At 35.9% G+C, this 16860-nt stretch overlaps 1 protein-coding gene across 2 annotated transcripts in view; it reads left to right on the top strand.

Annotated features, from left to right (window-relative positions):
- The window catches only part of DMD (dystrophin), a 907831-nt gene that overhangs the window by 626411 nt on the left and 264560 nt on the right, over positions 1 to 16860 (top strand). For both annotated transcript variants that reach the window (XM_059827200.1, XM_059827195.1), the window contains one exon: positions 5341 to 5495. In XM_059827200.1, coding sequence (XP_059683183.1) covers positions 5341 to 5495 — 155 coding nt within the window. The remainder of the gene's footprint in view (positions 1 to 5340; positions 5496 to 16860) is intronic.

Genomic DNA, 16860 nt, shown 5'->3' with positions numbered 1-16860 from the left:
TATGTCCACTTTTTTACCAGACTATATGAGGTTTATATGAGGTTCATCTAAGAGTGTATGCTTTTTGAAAAAATTATGGGCTTTTTGGATCAACCTTCTCCAAGGAGAGAAATAAGAATATGCCCTCTTCTCCTCCATCCCCCAAGTTATAGAGAAAGTATGCTTGTATACTTATTCATGGAATGTATCTCTGTATCAACAGAGTTTTTGGAAGGATACCTGCAGATTCTTTTCACTCCTTCTTTAAAAGAGATTAAGTACTTGGGCTATCAGTATCTTCAGCCATTCCCATGCCAGTCTGGATTCAATGAGATGTGTTGTGTCAAGCTACAGACATTAGCCTATAATTATAATTTCAGTGTCACAGCTAGTCCATCTTAATTTGCTGTGCCCTGGTGATGAACATCAACAAGCTCTACTATTGCAGGGTTGTTTACTTTCATTTGTTTGATTTTGCCTAGCCTTTCTCCCACAAGTTGGGAAGAAATTCAACTCCGTCTTAGAGAACGGAGGTGGAGGCAGTTATTTTCTTTTTTCCTTCTTTTTGTTTTCTTTTGTGCCAGCCTTCTTTGTCTGCCAGTAATTCCTATTGTGTCAAATCCCTCATGAAAGCTTCTCAGATGTGACAGCATCAGCTGTTGTGTTCATGCTTGAGATAAGGGGTCATGAATTCTAAGGAAAATGGAAATATTTTTTGAGTTTAGCAGCTTTATATTTCTTCTGTATAGCATTATCTAAACTGAAGGACCTAGAAATACATCAAGTCCTCAGAATAAATGCTTTCCAGGCTTCTGTGCCAAACACATATATTTTGATGTTGTCCCCTGAATATGTAGAGTAAGTATGCTGTCTTTTGGCTTGCTGTTATGCTGATGAAAATAAAGCTGTCATTTCTATTCATTTGTGTTGAGAGAGGTCAGTGTGAGTCTTAAATAAATTCTTCAGACATATTCATTTTGTCAGCTTTGTATCTCAACACAGCTTGGTGTTAGAAAGTAGTCACCAAGTGTTCTTCTGATTTGTTTGTTAAACATTGTAGGTCTGCCTAAAGACAGCTGAATCAATGCAAAAGTTACCCTCTCCTCTAAGTGAACTTTTAATCATTTAACTGTTAATGCTTTTCTGTTGTGCTTACACACAAGTAAATGGTAAGCTCAGCAATACCAGTCTTTTGATTATTTATTTTTTTACAATGCCAGCATAAAACAAAAATCTGTAACTGGCTTCCATTTGGCCAATGATGTTTTTATAATAGAATTTTACACATTTGTTTCTGACATTTAAAAGAAAAGTAACCAAGTACCGTATGGCTGATAATTAAAAATATTATTCCTTTGAATCAGAAGTTAATTCACAGCTAATTTGCTGAGGATTAAAGCATTTTTTCATTCTATTTTTTTAGCTCGATATTTGAGAACTAAATTCTAAGTACTGGCGTTAGGTATGGAGAATCAGAATATGGCATTCTGGCCAATAAGAGTCTTTGCCCATTAAAGTCCTGTTTGTTATTGTTTATTAAGCGATGACTGCAGATGGTTAACTCAGCAGGCTGAAGGTTATAGGTGTATAAATAGTACACAGTCACACTTCAGCTCCTTTCTGTCCCCAAGTCATCTGAACATAAGCTAGTATAAAACTAGTCTCTTGTTAATACGATACTGAGCTTACGTTAAAAAAAATTAAACCTTCTAGGATTGCCAGTTCACTCCTTGGCTCCTTGATTTTGTAAGAGCTAGTGAGGCATTTCTTCTCCCTCTCTTCCAGTTTAGTTGGGATGGCCAAAGTGAAGAGGAGGAAGGATGGAGACAAGATTCCATTCCTTTCCTTCATTGACCATCTGTTTCTTGTTCATCTAAATAATAGGAAATTAAATAGCAGCCTGATTACATCCCCTGCTCTGTTGGGACTCAAGAGGCCAGGCAACCTTCCACTGGCATAGCCTGGGGGGTGAACTTTATGCCCTGGATTTGTGGATAAGACTGAGGCTATCTTGCTTGCCTTTGTCGTCTTCTTGCAGGGGGGGTAACTTACTAGGTACTCTTTTACCACTCCCTGTGTACCAATATAGGATGAAGTGCAGTCTCAGCATTTTGTGGATTTTTATTATCCCATGGCTGACATACTGCTTTGATTGTAGTAAAACAATTAACAATGAAGTTAATGTCATTGACTATGATGCAGACCCTGAAATAGAATTCCTTGATTAAAAGAAAAATTCTTTAGGTATATAAATAAAACGTGCTCTAGATACACAGCAAAAAGACAGAAAGACAGCCTGATTTTCCAGATTTGTGATATACACACCTGCTCAATGTGGGGATTTACATGCTCAGAACTAGATGATGCTGTACATAAATATTGCTATATTTGAACTTCTGTGTGTGATTTATTTTGTTCCACTGGGCAATCCTGGGACAGAAGAAAGCCCAGCTCTAATTTCCTTACTTGCTTTTAATCAAGGATCCTTAATTACACAGACTTTATTCCTAATAACGTAAACTAGTCTCTTCTAATTAAAAATTAAAAAAAAATTTATACCTCAGTAACATGATAAATGCACAGCCTTAATTCTTTAAGGCTTTTAATAAACTCAGCAAATTCCAGTGATGACATAGACAAAACAAAGAGAATGCTTTAAAAAGTGTCAAAATGAAGCATTTTCCTTTAAAAAAAATTGAACGTGTTCTTAAGTAGCTAGAAGATAAATGAGACCTAAAAATATAAAAGGGAAAAGAGAAAAAAAAATAATGCCAAGAATTTAATTCTAAAATATTGATTATAATCATGTAAGATAGGCGTTAATGGCCCTCCAGTGAGACAGACAATTAAAACATTTACCACAACTTTTTGTTCTCGGTGTCTGTGCACAGAGCAAAGTTGAAGCAAAGCATGCATTCCTTAAAGTTCTTGAAAAATTACATACCAATTTCCAATAAAGTAGAAAATACAAATTGTTTCTGTCAGCAAAGCTCTCTATATTCATCATTTCTTTCCTGAGTGATGATCTAGTGTTGTAATGTCAGGAAGTTAATGGATTAATGTTGAAATTAATGGTGAGAACAGCACTTTTGGAAATAGCCTTGTAATGGATCTTTCTGTATTTTTATTATAAAACCAGGTTTGGAAGGTTTTATAAGGTCGTTTATATTCACATGGGACTGGGCAAAAGGAACTTATTTTCAAAGTAAAGTTTACAGGCCATTAATCTAAAATACAGACAAAATATTATGTTAACTTTTCTATGTAATGCATTGAATAGTCAGTCTGCTGTGATTCTTTGGCTGGAAAAAAGTAGCTGTATGCATGCATAACTTAAACAAAGAGAAAGGTAGAGTATAATAAAGTTGGTAGACCTAAATGTAGAATAGATACTTGCTATAAAAAAATCTACAAAACTGAAATTGTAATTACTGTAGAATTTATTTATTTTTGGTTTTATATATTTTATTATATTTGTGTAAATATTAACATTTTTATATTTATTGTATATAATTCTGACAGGAAGGGAGCTCAATTGGCAGACTATTTCCAAAACAACCACCTGCCTATATCTTCTCCAAAGGAATGGTAGTGGTTTTCCACAGAATTATCACCTCTCCTGACTACAAATCCGTATTTAACACACAGGAATGACTTTAAAAAATTGTTTAGGCAGTTTCAGCTTAAGTGAGCTTAACCACAACATGTTCAGATGGTTTTCAGGAGGTGGGGTTAGTAGCCTCCTCCTAATGTTTGGTTGGTAGAAACAGGATCCCTTGTTTGAAACAGATAATCAGGCTGCTGTCTTAGTACCTGAAGTTATCTGCTGCATAGTAATTGGGTGATCTGCCTTCTCATGAAGGAATAACGCCGGAAAGAGAGGAAATACATGGTTTCAGTTTTAAATTATGGAGAGGACCTAGAGATGTTGAAGCAGCTTCTTAACAAGTAAGAGTTTGAGGGAAAAATCAAAACCCTGAAAAACTCCACTTGGATGCTATTCAAAGGTCAAGTACGTTTCAGTCCCAATCTTAACCAAAATCAACTTACAAACTTTCTGAGATGAAAATGTAAGTGCACAAAATATTCAAAATGTATTTATTTTTACTTAGTATTTAGACTTTAATCAGGGATTACATATTTAAGTTCAGCTTTGTGTGGAGAATTCCTTATCTGAGTCAAAACAAGATTTCAAAAGGGATATTGTTTTGGGAGAATGAGAGGGAAAAAAATATTTTTTCTTCACAGACATTTCCTGATTTGTGTATTAAAGCACAACAATAAAGACAGTCAAACCTTACTGTTTGGTTTTTTTGTCGATAGCTTCTAATGTTTACATGCAACTGACTGTTTCTATTTACAAATACAAACTTTTTTCCTACTTGCATTGTCCCTTTGATTGGCTAGTTGTAGTCTTTGCCTAGTACAAAAGTACAAATAGACCACCGATTATCTTTGCTCTTTCAATTTGTTGTTATGCATTATGGATTAAATATGCAACTTCAGTGCATTTATATGGAAATTTGCTCTGAGAAAAAGACTAACTGGAAAGATGCATGGGAGCTGGTTGCTGGCTGAATGAGTGTTCCAGGTTTTCTGGCTTGCTTCTGTAGTGAGACAACTGTCCCGGGTGGAGAGGAGAGGGAAGAGGAAAGGAGAAGAAAAAGAGGAGAGGAGAAAGAGGAGAGGCGAGGAGAGGAAAGGGAAAAAAAAGAATTACCAACATTTAAAAAGATTTCTTAATACTAAGAAGCATAAATTAGCATTATAAAGATATTGATAGGTTTACCAGTAGTATTTTGCTGTATTGCAGATTTAGGGCTGTTCCAGTAGATGGCACTAATTACATAAACAATTCGCTAAAATAAAGTAAATTTTAAAAAAGTGAAAGCACAGGTATTAATTGTTCAAATCTCAGAATTATTTCACAGTATAAAAAAGAAAATTAAATAGAACATATTACTTCACTATATTTTCCATCTCAGTAGAATTTAACATCACAAATAGTGATGGTCTGCATGGTGCATAATAATGCATCCATCTATTTGTGTCTCAGAAAAGAATAACCAACATTCTAAGCAGTGTTTATCAATTTGAGCTGTCATGTTTTATCCGACATTTAGGATTATGTTGCATGGTCCTCTCAGAGATTAGAAGTAGTCCTATGGTCCTATGGCTAAAAGAATTTGAACATTTAGAAAGACTCTGACTTCAGTTCCAGGTAAATCTGAGGAAGTCCTTTTTCTTTTTTTTTCTATATTGATGGTATAAATTGTTCATCTCCTTCTCTAATAATCATACGATGTGTGTGGTCATTTTATGGTAATCTGAGGTCTATTTTTCTTTCTCTTTTTACTTTAGCAATTTTCAAAAGAAATACGACAATGGCAAATAAATGTAGATGTGGCAAATGACATGGCACTTAAGCTGCTCCGCGATTATTCAGCAGATGACACCAGAAAAGTAGAACTGATGACAGATAACATTAATGCTACGTGGGCTGCCATTAATAAGAGGTAAGATATAAATTCTGCTATTAGATTTGTTGTTAAACTTCATTGACATTCATTGTCCAGCTTTGGTTGGAGATTACAGAAGATGTAACTTTTGCAAATGACATTATTATAGTGAGAAAGGAAAGAATGAGGACGACTCTTCTGTCATATTATTTAGAAATATGTCTTTGGAATGCCGTTTAATTCTCTCAAATAAAATTTTGCCTTCTGCCAATTTTCCTCCGCTGTAACCAGTTGCCAACTAACTTCAGTTGATAGGTTATATATTTTAAGTATTTAAAATTAAATGTTTCAGATTTCTATGTACTATCTCCACATCACAATCACCATAGTGATTTTGAATTACAAACTGAATCTGAAAATGATAGACATATCCTATTGAAGCAGGTTCAAAGTAGAAATGTTATCCTGTACCTCTGAAGCAAATCTCTAGTCAAGAAAGTTTTTATTAGATGCTTGATCACATTCTTGATTACATTTCACAGTCTTGGAGTGTTTGGTTTAGATACCATTTCCTTACTAAAAGTTATTTTTGCAGCTTGCCTCCAAATTGTGAATCATCCAATATGCAATCTATAAGGTCAGAACATATTGCAGAAGAAAAATTACTTTCTTTATAGTAGGAAAAGAGTTTTAAATCATTACACATTAGATGAGAGACATAAAAATTAAAATCAAACTTGTTTTAATCAGTATCTTGAATTAAGTTTTATAGCTTATAACTGAAACTAGAACTGAATTAGATCTTAACATGTTTTTAATTAAATTCTATGAACAAGGCCAGAAAAGTCAGTTTAGTTAAATATACAATAAATTCAGGAGATCTTACATAATGGCAGGTACTTAAATCACTGATGACTACAGAAATTTATTCCCACTTTTTGTTTAATTTTTTAATGAAGTTGATATTCATATGAATGAGTCACTTCAACAGCATTTTTTCTGACGCAGACTTGCCACTGTTCAAATGAGAGAAGAGATGCTATTGATGTCCACTAAAAGAAAGCCACATAATAATTTCAAAGCTTTTTTTTTAAGAGCAATAACTAAACTGAAAAATTAGTGTAAACATTCAGTTAATATCTGCTTGTATTTCTCCTGTTACAGTAATAGCCATTTTAGCCTTATTAGTAGTAGCCATATTTTTAAGAAAAAACGTTTTGCTCTCTGTGGTCTGAGAAACAGGCTGGGGGGAACACCTGTTCCTGGATGAAAAAAGCTCGGTCTCTAATGCTCAAAACTATTCTCCATGAGCCAGTAAAATCAGCAGCTCAAAAGGGTTAGACGGGAGAACTGAAGAAAATTGCTTTTGTCTGTATGTAGAACTACAACCCCCATTTGGTGAGATAGCTTTGTAATCCTGAAGTCCAGGATATGTCCGTAGCTCTTGTGGATGCTCAGGTAGCAACTGTAGCTAAGAGTGAATCTTTAAATCTGTTAATGTTTCAAGCACAAACCCAGGTGTGTCTAATGTTGCCTAAATGCGAGAATTGCCATTGTTGCATGACTCAGCCAAGTACTAGGCTAACAGAGCATACAAATACTGCCAAATCCACCACTAAACCATGTCCCTAAGCGCCTCATCACAGAAGCACAGAATCGCTACGGTTGGAAAAGACCTGTAAGATCATCAAGTCCAACCATCAACCCAACACCACCATGCCCATTAAACCATGTCCCACAATGCCACATCCACAAGTTCCTTGAACACCTCCAGGGAGGGTGACTCCACCACCTCCCTGGGCAGCCTGTTCCAATGTCTGACAACCCTTTCAGTAAAGAAATTTTTCTTAATATCCAGTCTAAACGTCCCCTGGTGCAACTTGAGGCCATTTCCTCTAGTCCTGTCACTAGTCACTTGGGAGAAGAGGCCAACACCCACCTCTCTGCAACCTCCTTTCAGGTAATTGTAGAGAGAGACACACTCCTTGCAAGCTTCTACAAAACCCACAGACTTGTTCATGGCTCATGTGTTAAATGAATTACTGTAGCAAATATTTTATGTCTTAGCAAAGAGCTGTTTAGGTGACTGAATTAACATTTTCCATTAAGAAGTACAAAAGGATAGGATTAAGCTTGAACATGTAACTGTAAAACCAGAATTTCCTCGTTTTTGATGCTATGACTTTACTACCTTTCTAATATTTTTTTATTCAGTGTTTTGTGTATAATTTTTGTAAGACTTCACATGATTTGGGAACTTGAAAAAGAAGCATGCTACAAACAGTAGTTGATAAGCTTCTCTAATGGCTGTATCACTTTTCTATCTGTCTTTTGTGAGACATTGATAAATATGGACGTACTAAGGCATCAAGTCAGCAAACGATTTGTACTTGGAAGATTTTCTGCACCTGTAGATTTTTGCAGGTTTGTTTGGAGCAGTCCCAGGCCTTTTGCTCACGGAGCAGCTCCTGAGTGAGGTCTTGAAGGAACCTCCTAGATTTCTCTTGTTAAACAGCTCTACGGAAAGAGAAGATGGAGTCCATGGGCCTTTGGATTACTTAAATAACAATTTGTTTTGTTTTTCTTTCCCTCTACGCTTCAGCTTTCAGATTATTACATAGAGCAAACCAAATTTTTTCGTTATGGTTTTGGGGATCTTTTGAACCATAAGAGAATATTTACTCAGTAGAAAGGAGACACATGAACTGTTTTCACAGGCTCCAAGAAAGGCTAGTTCTCCACTGAGATGCGTATGCAATGATTTCAGATATATCTGTGAGTGCTATTTTCATCTAGACCATGAGTAAGTAGTTCTCTGGTGACTCAGTGACCTTGCAGTGGTGTAGAAATATATCCCAAATAATGGTCTTGAACATTTCTCCAGTGTTTTAGAAATAGTTTTGTCACTATTTATACATATCTTGAGTGCCAAGAGGAAATAGTCTGCTAAAGATTTTGTTTTCTTTTCCCTATACCCTTAATTTAAATGGCCTATTTTTTTGGTGGATATTTTCTTTTAAAAAGAAAAATTAAGAGTGGCTTACATTGTTTTGAACTGGTTTTCCTCTAACCTGCCATTAATATCAGAATTGTGTGTCAGCATAAAAAATATGAAACCTCCTTTTTCCATGAACCAGATCAGTAAAACAACAGGCAGGCAAGCAGCAGTAACATTCCACTTTGCCTGTTCATAATAGTTCAGCCAAAGCAAGTACTTTAGTCATTAAGGCAACATCTGCCAGCTTGTGTTTTGTTTTGCTTAAGCAGACTTGAAGCTGATTGTTGTGTATTTACCCTTTGCCTTACTGTTTTGTTTTATAACATTGAACTATAACTAATAACAGTCTAACTCCTTTAATAGCCAAGTTGGTGAGTGCTTGATGGTTGCTTCACTTTTTTCACTTGCCACTTTTTAATTTTTATTTTTGTTGTGATACTGCAAAGTACACTAAAAAGCACATGAACTGATCAGTTGGACAAAAACCAGAATGACTTGTAAACAGGTCTCTTCCTCTTCTCTTTAGAAGTGTTGGCCTTGCAAGAAATAACTATTATTTCGGCTGAGGCAATTAAAGAGAAAGCGATCTGTATTGCTTGTATTAACAAAAATAAATCTAACAAACAGATGAACTAAAGTGTTCTCAAGAGAAAAAATAAAATGAAGGAAGCAATCGTTAAAAATTTAATATACATAAAAATGTTTGTTATGGTAGTATTATGTTACTCCCTCTTTTTGTGGACACTCATAATTTATGTGAATTATATAAAACATAAATACTTGCTTAAACTTGTTCCTTTCCTGGGAATCCACCAAATGTGTTTAAGTGTCACTAACTTAAATATTAAGCTAAAAAGGGACTTAGATCTTTCTTAAGTGGAGCATATATTATGACAATAATTACATAACGTACTCTGAAAGTTGGTTAGGACTCCAACCCGTCACTGTCTGACAGACATCTTCAAATACTTGCATTGCCCACCAGTTCCTATGCTCAATTTCAATGGAACTCAGGATGCACAGTAGGTGTTAAGAGGTTTCACTGCTCAAGATGCTTTTTTGGCTCCTGAGACAAGATACAGAATGCACACATCAGTCAAAACATAAAAAGTAACTTTTTTTTCCCTTCTACAGGGTATGGGCAGTGAAGAATCAATATATAATTAGAATTATGTTGTTATTACTTTAAGTTGTAGGGAGTTAGAGGAGTGGCAAGGAGTTGAGCTTCTAGACAACCTATTTGAAAGGTCTGAGATACCAGCTCCCATGTTTATCTAAGAATGGTGTTAATTCTCTAATGCAGCCAGTCGTACAAATACCTTGAATTTGCATGTCAGCTGGACAGTATAAAATACAAATGGTCAAACAAACTAAGGTCATAAACAGTGCAAAAGTGTGATGCATATCTGTTTCCTATGTAAATGCATAATATAACAGTAATTAGAAGTGTGAAAAAGGTCATAATCTAGGTTTGGTCTTTGAGCAGCAAATCTCACCTTATCAATGGTTGTTCGTTATAAAAATACAATTTTTAGAAAGTAAATATTATCTGTACATAATGTTTGTAAGTATAATTTTATTGCCTGCACAGAAAGAGCTTGACCATTCTGCTGGAGACAGGTTTTCTTAATATACTGTACCTGTCCAAATACTACTTTGCTTTATGGCACTTGTGGAAGTAATCACCTTTGCATTACAATTGAATTGCATTCTGGGTGAGGAAAAACTGCATTTACACATCAGCAACAGTCAGGAGTATGAAGTGTGTTAAGTTATACTGAAGATTCATAGTTGGTTTCAGTAGCTAGACCTTTCTGGGAGCCACCTCTGAAGAGCTTATTTGCTCATTTAGGCTTCGACTGCTGAAGTCAAGAAGGAAAGAATTCACAATATGTTGTACTTTAAAGAACATTCCCATCTTCTAGGTTCTCCAAGCAAACTCAGCCTTTTCCTTTCCATTCTTCTATTGCTTTGAAGGTTGGCCCACATTCCTAAAATCTGTATAATTCCATGCATATGAACAGCTATTATAGTTCCTTGTGCAGGCACACTTTCTTTGAGCACAGTGAAACAACTAAATTAAAAATGTAAGTGGCCATGAGAATCTTGTGTGTATGGGGAGCTTGTTTACATGTCTGTGCCTGCAGTTGTTGTCCTGGCTATAGACCTGCATTTGTGTGGATGTGAGCCAGAAATCATTGCAAATGTAAGACTTCAGATGAAGATGACAATGGTCAAATGTCATTTTCTGATGCAATTTTTTCATTTTAAAAATTTTAAAATTGCAAAGACTGCTGGAAAATGTTGCAATTGTAGGGAAAATATTTTGTTTTGTGAGAGATGTTGATAATACATTTTTATCTTTGTTGCCTCTATTATTTAAAAAGGTAAATTTTCAGTCTAGGTGTTTGTCGCATGTTGTCTTTGAGAACTTTGCTTGTTTTTAATTCTGTAAGGACTTAAGCACTTTTACTTAGTAGAACTATTCACGTTGAATGAAAGTTAGTCTCTGCAGTCTCAGGTATCACACTCAAGATTATGTTAAGGAACAAGTAATTTTATATGTCAGCATGTTTTTCTGAAGAACTAATGTAGCTCTGTTGACTATTTTTTTGAATAGGAGGAGAAAAAAAGTTTTCAAAAAAGCATTTAATCCAGAACTCTTCTGGAAAGTCTGAATTCTGTATGGGGTCCTAATGTCTTTTCCATTAGACAAAAGGGTACAAGAACTCTTTAATTTTCATTAAACTAATTTGTCTCACTTTGTCAGTATGGCACTCCATGCTTCTTAGAAGTTACTCTCCAGCAGAGTTAGTAACACTGGCAGACTCTAAAGAAAAACTCTTTATTAGCTGCTTGTGATGCAAGAATGTTAAGGCTTTTGTGTTTAAAATATGGATATCTTTGAAGTTCCCTAAGAGTTGTTTTCAGATAAAAGATTAAAGTATTTTTTGTTTTCTTTGTTCATTCTGTTACCATTACTTTAAACAAAATAGCACCCCTCAAAAAAGGACTATAAAAAGGGTGCAAATACTACTCTGGCAAGGTTTAGATGGTCTGAGTTTAACTTGAGATATTTGTTGTTTCATGTTTTACTTGGTTAAATATCATCCCTTAACATACCCATATTAAAACATACACCTAAAAGGCCGTTTGGGGGAGAGGGATTGTTTTATGATGATAGATAAAAGATAGGTTACCTATTTGAAAGGCATTCTACTAACTGCCTACACTCTCAAGCAAATATTTACATACAAAATACAATCTCAAGCTGTCACGGATGGAGTGATGCACTTCACTCGTAAGAGAGAAACAGCAGAATGTTTATTGATATAAAACAGTGACTTAATAAAGTTTGATAGTAAATGCAACAGTGGTTTAACAAGATTCGATGGCAAGGCACACCCGACTACCCACTGCACAGAGGACAGGGCAAGCCGGATACGTCGGGGAGCCCTCCTGCTGAGTCACAAGGCCCAGAGAGGACCCCATTGGCCTCCAAACTCATACCCAGAGGAGCCCAGGCGTGGCCAGATCCAGTCCCAGTCCCAGACCCGCCCAATGGTTCACGTCCAAAGGACCACATGCACGCAATCAATCCAAGATATAATGTTTGCGAAGCTTACAAAGTTTAGCAAGCTATTAGCCACTTACCAAGGATCTGTCGCGGTGAAGAATCTCTCAATATCAAGGTATAAGGGATCTCTGCGGCAGGCGTAACCTTGAGAGGCGTCCGCACTCAAGGGGAGATCCTGTCATGCAGCTCGCTGCCATGCAGGAGAGCCCACAGGGCTCTTGGGCTGCTCACTATTTATGGGGTAAGATGATTGACACATATTCATATTTGCATAGCAGCTACAGATGTCAGTCTCTTCCAATTCTGGCCTGAGTCAGACATCAACCAGCACTGCAGCCAGGTGGGCACACTGCCCAAACTAGCCCCGGCCACTGCGCTGCCATCCGTCTCCCCCAAATCCACCCCAAGCCAGACACAGCCATCATGACCAAACACATCCATTACGACCAACACTGGTTGTTACCGCTTGAGCAAAGTTATGGGAAATAAGGGACAGGGTGGGGGCACGAAGCGCACCATCACACAAGCTTATCAGCAATGACATCAGTTAACATTGCTGTGTTATTTTTTCTTCTTAATGCCCCTAACAATGATGAAATTTCAGCAACATATAGGAAAAAATATAAAAAGAGATAAATACAAATGCCAGGTGAAGGTGCTACAAATAGGACATCTTGAAAGTCATCTTAGCTGCTTACATTCCAGTTTTCACCTTTGTTCGCCACTCAGCTGACTATACTTTTTGTGCAGCACATGGATCCAAGATGAGAAGTCATCTGAGGGTACTGAATATTTGTGGTTTACTTTGTAAGAGGATGGTCTTGGTTATGCAATGCTTTCAAAAATGCTGGTAGGATGAGCTGAAAAAACAATGTTACCCAGAATATGGTGTGATTCATCATTTCCACCTTTGTGAACATACTCTTGTGATTTTTGAGAAACTATTTTAGTATTAAAAAAAGGAAAGAGTTCTTGAGTTATTTTAGGGGAGGGTAGCATCAGTAATACAGTACTCAACTAAAAGGATCTATGGATATGTGTGACTTCAAGGACATATTCATTAAAACTCTTAATATAAGTGTGAATAAACTTAATGTTCCCACCACTTGAATAGGTACATCTGTAGGCTAGTACCTGTATCACTTCCAGAAAGGCAATAGATCATCTGTAGGTCTGCTAAGTCCTCCCACGGACTAACACAAATGACCTGAAAGAGAAAAGTGTTGGTGTTCTTAAATGAATTGTTTTTTTTCCAACTTGTCTGTCCCACAAGTGGCTTGCTGAGGTTTTTTAGACACCATGAATTCAGCTGATTGCTAGTTTAGTGGGTTTGGTGGTTAACTGTAATCTAATGTTAATTATTTCATTATAGACAATTAAAAAGGAGGACATCACTGGCATTTTGCAAAAAGGCCTTCAGCTTCAAGTATTGAGAGCAAGTTAATAATTAAAACTAAGCAGGAAAAGTGAAATTAGAACGTCTAGAAGACCATTCCTTACTGCTCAGACAGTTGCTCTTTCCAGTTTTTTTTTCTCATTCTTGGTTTATATTTTGGTCTTGAGTGAAATAGAATTCTGCTGCTTTGTTCATATTTACTGTGTGTTAAAAGCTGTTTATTCCTTTCTGATGACAATGAGAACAGTTCTCGTGTTACAGTGAAATCCAACTGGACAAAATCATTAAATAGTTTATGAACTAGAATTCTAAAGGGAGAGTGATTTCATGGACTAACTTGAATCATAATCAGAGCTTATAATTTCAAAGAAACACTCTGAGAAATCTCACTCTTGCATGCACAGGAGGTGCAGGAGGAGCAAGGTACTAAGGAAGACATAAGTAAGCCTGATTTTGTGAGAGAAAGAACAGAAATGTTGATTTTTGTTCTTACTCTATTAGAAGATTAAGACAAATGTGTTGTTCTTTTTCTTAAAGGTGAGATTTTCTGAAGTAATTAGAGAGTTTTAGTCTCTATTTGAACAAGAACAGGAGCTAATGCTCTATGCCCTGAAAGTCCAACCTTAAATCTATTTCCTATTAGTCTGCAGATAAATTAACAAACTGTAGCAAACTGATTATTGCTCTCATCCAAAGCTTATTGCAACAAATGAATGTCTTTCCTTTCCCCTCAATACACTTCTTATAAGGCTTCATGTCCTTTAATAAAACAACTGAACAAAAATTAATATAGCTGATGGACTAGTAGAGTGCTAGCAAAAAGGAATTTCACCTTAGTTGTCATTTTTTTGTTTGCATTATTATTCTTGTGATAGCCTTGTTTTGTTTTCCCCAGTGTTTTCCATTTTTTTTTTTTTTTTTTAACAGCATTTTTTTGCTATTGTAAGCTTTGTGCTTCATGATTGTTTAGCTTCTGATCAGCTGCTGTGCAGGCAGTGTAAGCTTCCCCCTCACTGGCTCGTCAGTCATGCTTGAAACTGAGGATAAGTCAGTCTGCCTATTAAGTTTTTAGTCTCTCTTTGGAAGTTACCACCAAACGTGTCAGTACGACAACAGTGGTGCTTGCCTTTTGTTGTGTGGGTGTGTTTTAACTACGAATGAAATTTCAACCACATGTTGTTTTTATATAAACTGGCAAAGAAATTGACAAGTGACAAGTCGCTATTCCAGATGAGGATCAGTGGCACAAGAGGCTGATGGTCGTGACTCTTACTGACCAAGGCAGAGACCTGGGGAAGTGGCAATACTAAGGGCAGATGGGAAAGCAACAGAATTAGCAATGTAATTTTCTTGCGTGTCCTAAAATAGGGCTGGTGAGAAATCATTGAGGAAAGGTGAGATTAAACTGGCAAATCTTGAAGACAGAACTTTTAAGGTGTATCTGATACAGGTACATAGAAGGGAAACAGTAAGTAAGCATCCACTATCAATCACATCTTGACCAATACCCCAAATTTAACTGTACTGTGCTACATTCCCTGACAAACTTTAAAAATGTAGAGCTCTTCCCCAGCTACTAAGCATTACATCTCCTGCAAACTATAAGAAATATTATCTCTTGCAAATGATGAAGAATAATAATTCTTGGAATTATCACTCTAGCTGGTGTATCTGCAGATTCTTCCTTTGTGCAAGATACATAATCGGTTATGTATCTGATACATATCTGCTTAAGCACAATAGTGCCTTGTGGCAATGAATTATACAGGTCCACTTTTTGTCAGTAAAGAAAGAAAAAAGTATTATTTTTATCTGTTTAAAATGTGCTAAATATTTTTGAGATTCCATTTGTTCACTTAACACAGTATATGGTAAAAACAAATTTCTTGGAATTACCTAAAGTGCCAAGCTTGCAACACCCATTTCCCACTTTCTGCATTTTGTCTTATTAATATCTTATGTTTTCTTTTTTATTTTCTTTATTTTCTTTTTCTCATTTTCTTTCCTAATATTTATATGTTTTCTTATTTTTTTAATTCATGTCAAGTTAGACTTAAGTCTAATTTAGTGGTTGTTTTTTACAAATCTAACTTGGATGCATTTTCTGTACCCCACAACATGACTTATATATGCTGATTTTGGGTGTTTTTTTTTTTTTTTTTTTTTTAAATCTGGAAGAGATGCTGCTGTTTATTATCAGCAATGGTAAACAGTTCAGAAATTTCCATGAGTTCTTGCTGCTTAAAGCATGTCTGACATTGATACTTCAGCTATGTTAATTAATTACTAATAGTGTCTATTGCTCTGTTATGAACCATATACCTTTACTGATTCCAAAAGGGTTGATTTATTTTTGTGGTAGTCGACCTGTAAGTTTCACAGTGTGGTTTTACTCTAACGGACAGGAGGCAATTCTTCCAGGGCTGTTCTCTCTCTTTGTTCCTGTGGGAACAGCAGCAAAATAGACTTGTTTAAATAAGATGACACTAAGAAACCATAGTTCAGATCTGCCTTTGGTGACACCCTTCCTTTTTATACTGTGCTGACCCCTTGGAGCTGTGGACACTTGTCACTGTTAGTTCTTTTCATGTTGGAGAAAATAAAAGTCGAAGCATGCAACATTTTTATTAAGTTTTGTTTTGGCTAAATTGGTTTTCACATCATGTCACTGCCTTAGTCATTTTATGTCTGATGTTACTCTCCTTTATGCTGGTTGGGACGAGGTACCCAAGCCAGCATCAGGAGAGTGAGTTAAAGATGAAAGTAATATTTATTCCTTTTTTTCTTTTTTTTAGTAGTAATCCTTCAGATGTTGGTATGTCTTGACATCTTCATTAAGCTGCTGGTCTTGATTTTAAATACTAAATTCTTTCAAGGCTACAGCTAGTTCAGAACCCAGCAGTGTATACTGAGTTTAAGTCTTCCTGGTAGTGTCTGGTATTTTGGACACATCCATATTGAATCTTTCTGCTATCACATTCCTGATGATTTGTTCCATCTGGAATTATTCAGTCTTTCCTGGGTTTGACTAATCTAAATAAACTCACCATCTTGCTCTTCATACCCTTTTCCCAATGGTTAACTAATGCACTGAATAACACCTAGTGCTACTCCCCTGAGAGTAGCTACTCCCAGGCTCCTAATGCTCAGGGTTGAATGTTATGTACATTGACTACATTATATGTTGTTAATCTCAGTTTTGTTTCATTCAAGAGGTTTCTATAACAAAACTTTGCATCCCAGCCATGGTCCCTAAGTACTTAGGGCTTAACTTGTGGATAGTAAATAGATTATATTGCTTTATTGTTAGTTTTCATCTCTTGTTTCAATTAATTCTAAGAAGAAGTTGGCAAATATATTTTTTTTCAAAGACACAGATTTTTATTGGTCCGTAATACACTTATTAAAGAAATGTAGAAAGATATTTACACATGAAAGTAGAAATCTTCTT

Source organism: Gavia stellata, chromosome 1, assembly GCF_030936135.1.
Source record: "Gavia stellata isolate bGavSte3 chromosome 1, bGavSte3.hap2, whole genome shotgun sequence".
Lineage (NCBI taxonomy): Eukaryota > Metazoa > Chordata > Aves > Gaviiformes > Gaviidae > Gavia > Gavia stellata.
This window is presented reverse-complemented; position numbering and strand designations above follow the sequence as displayed.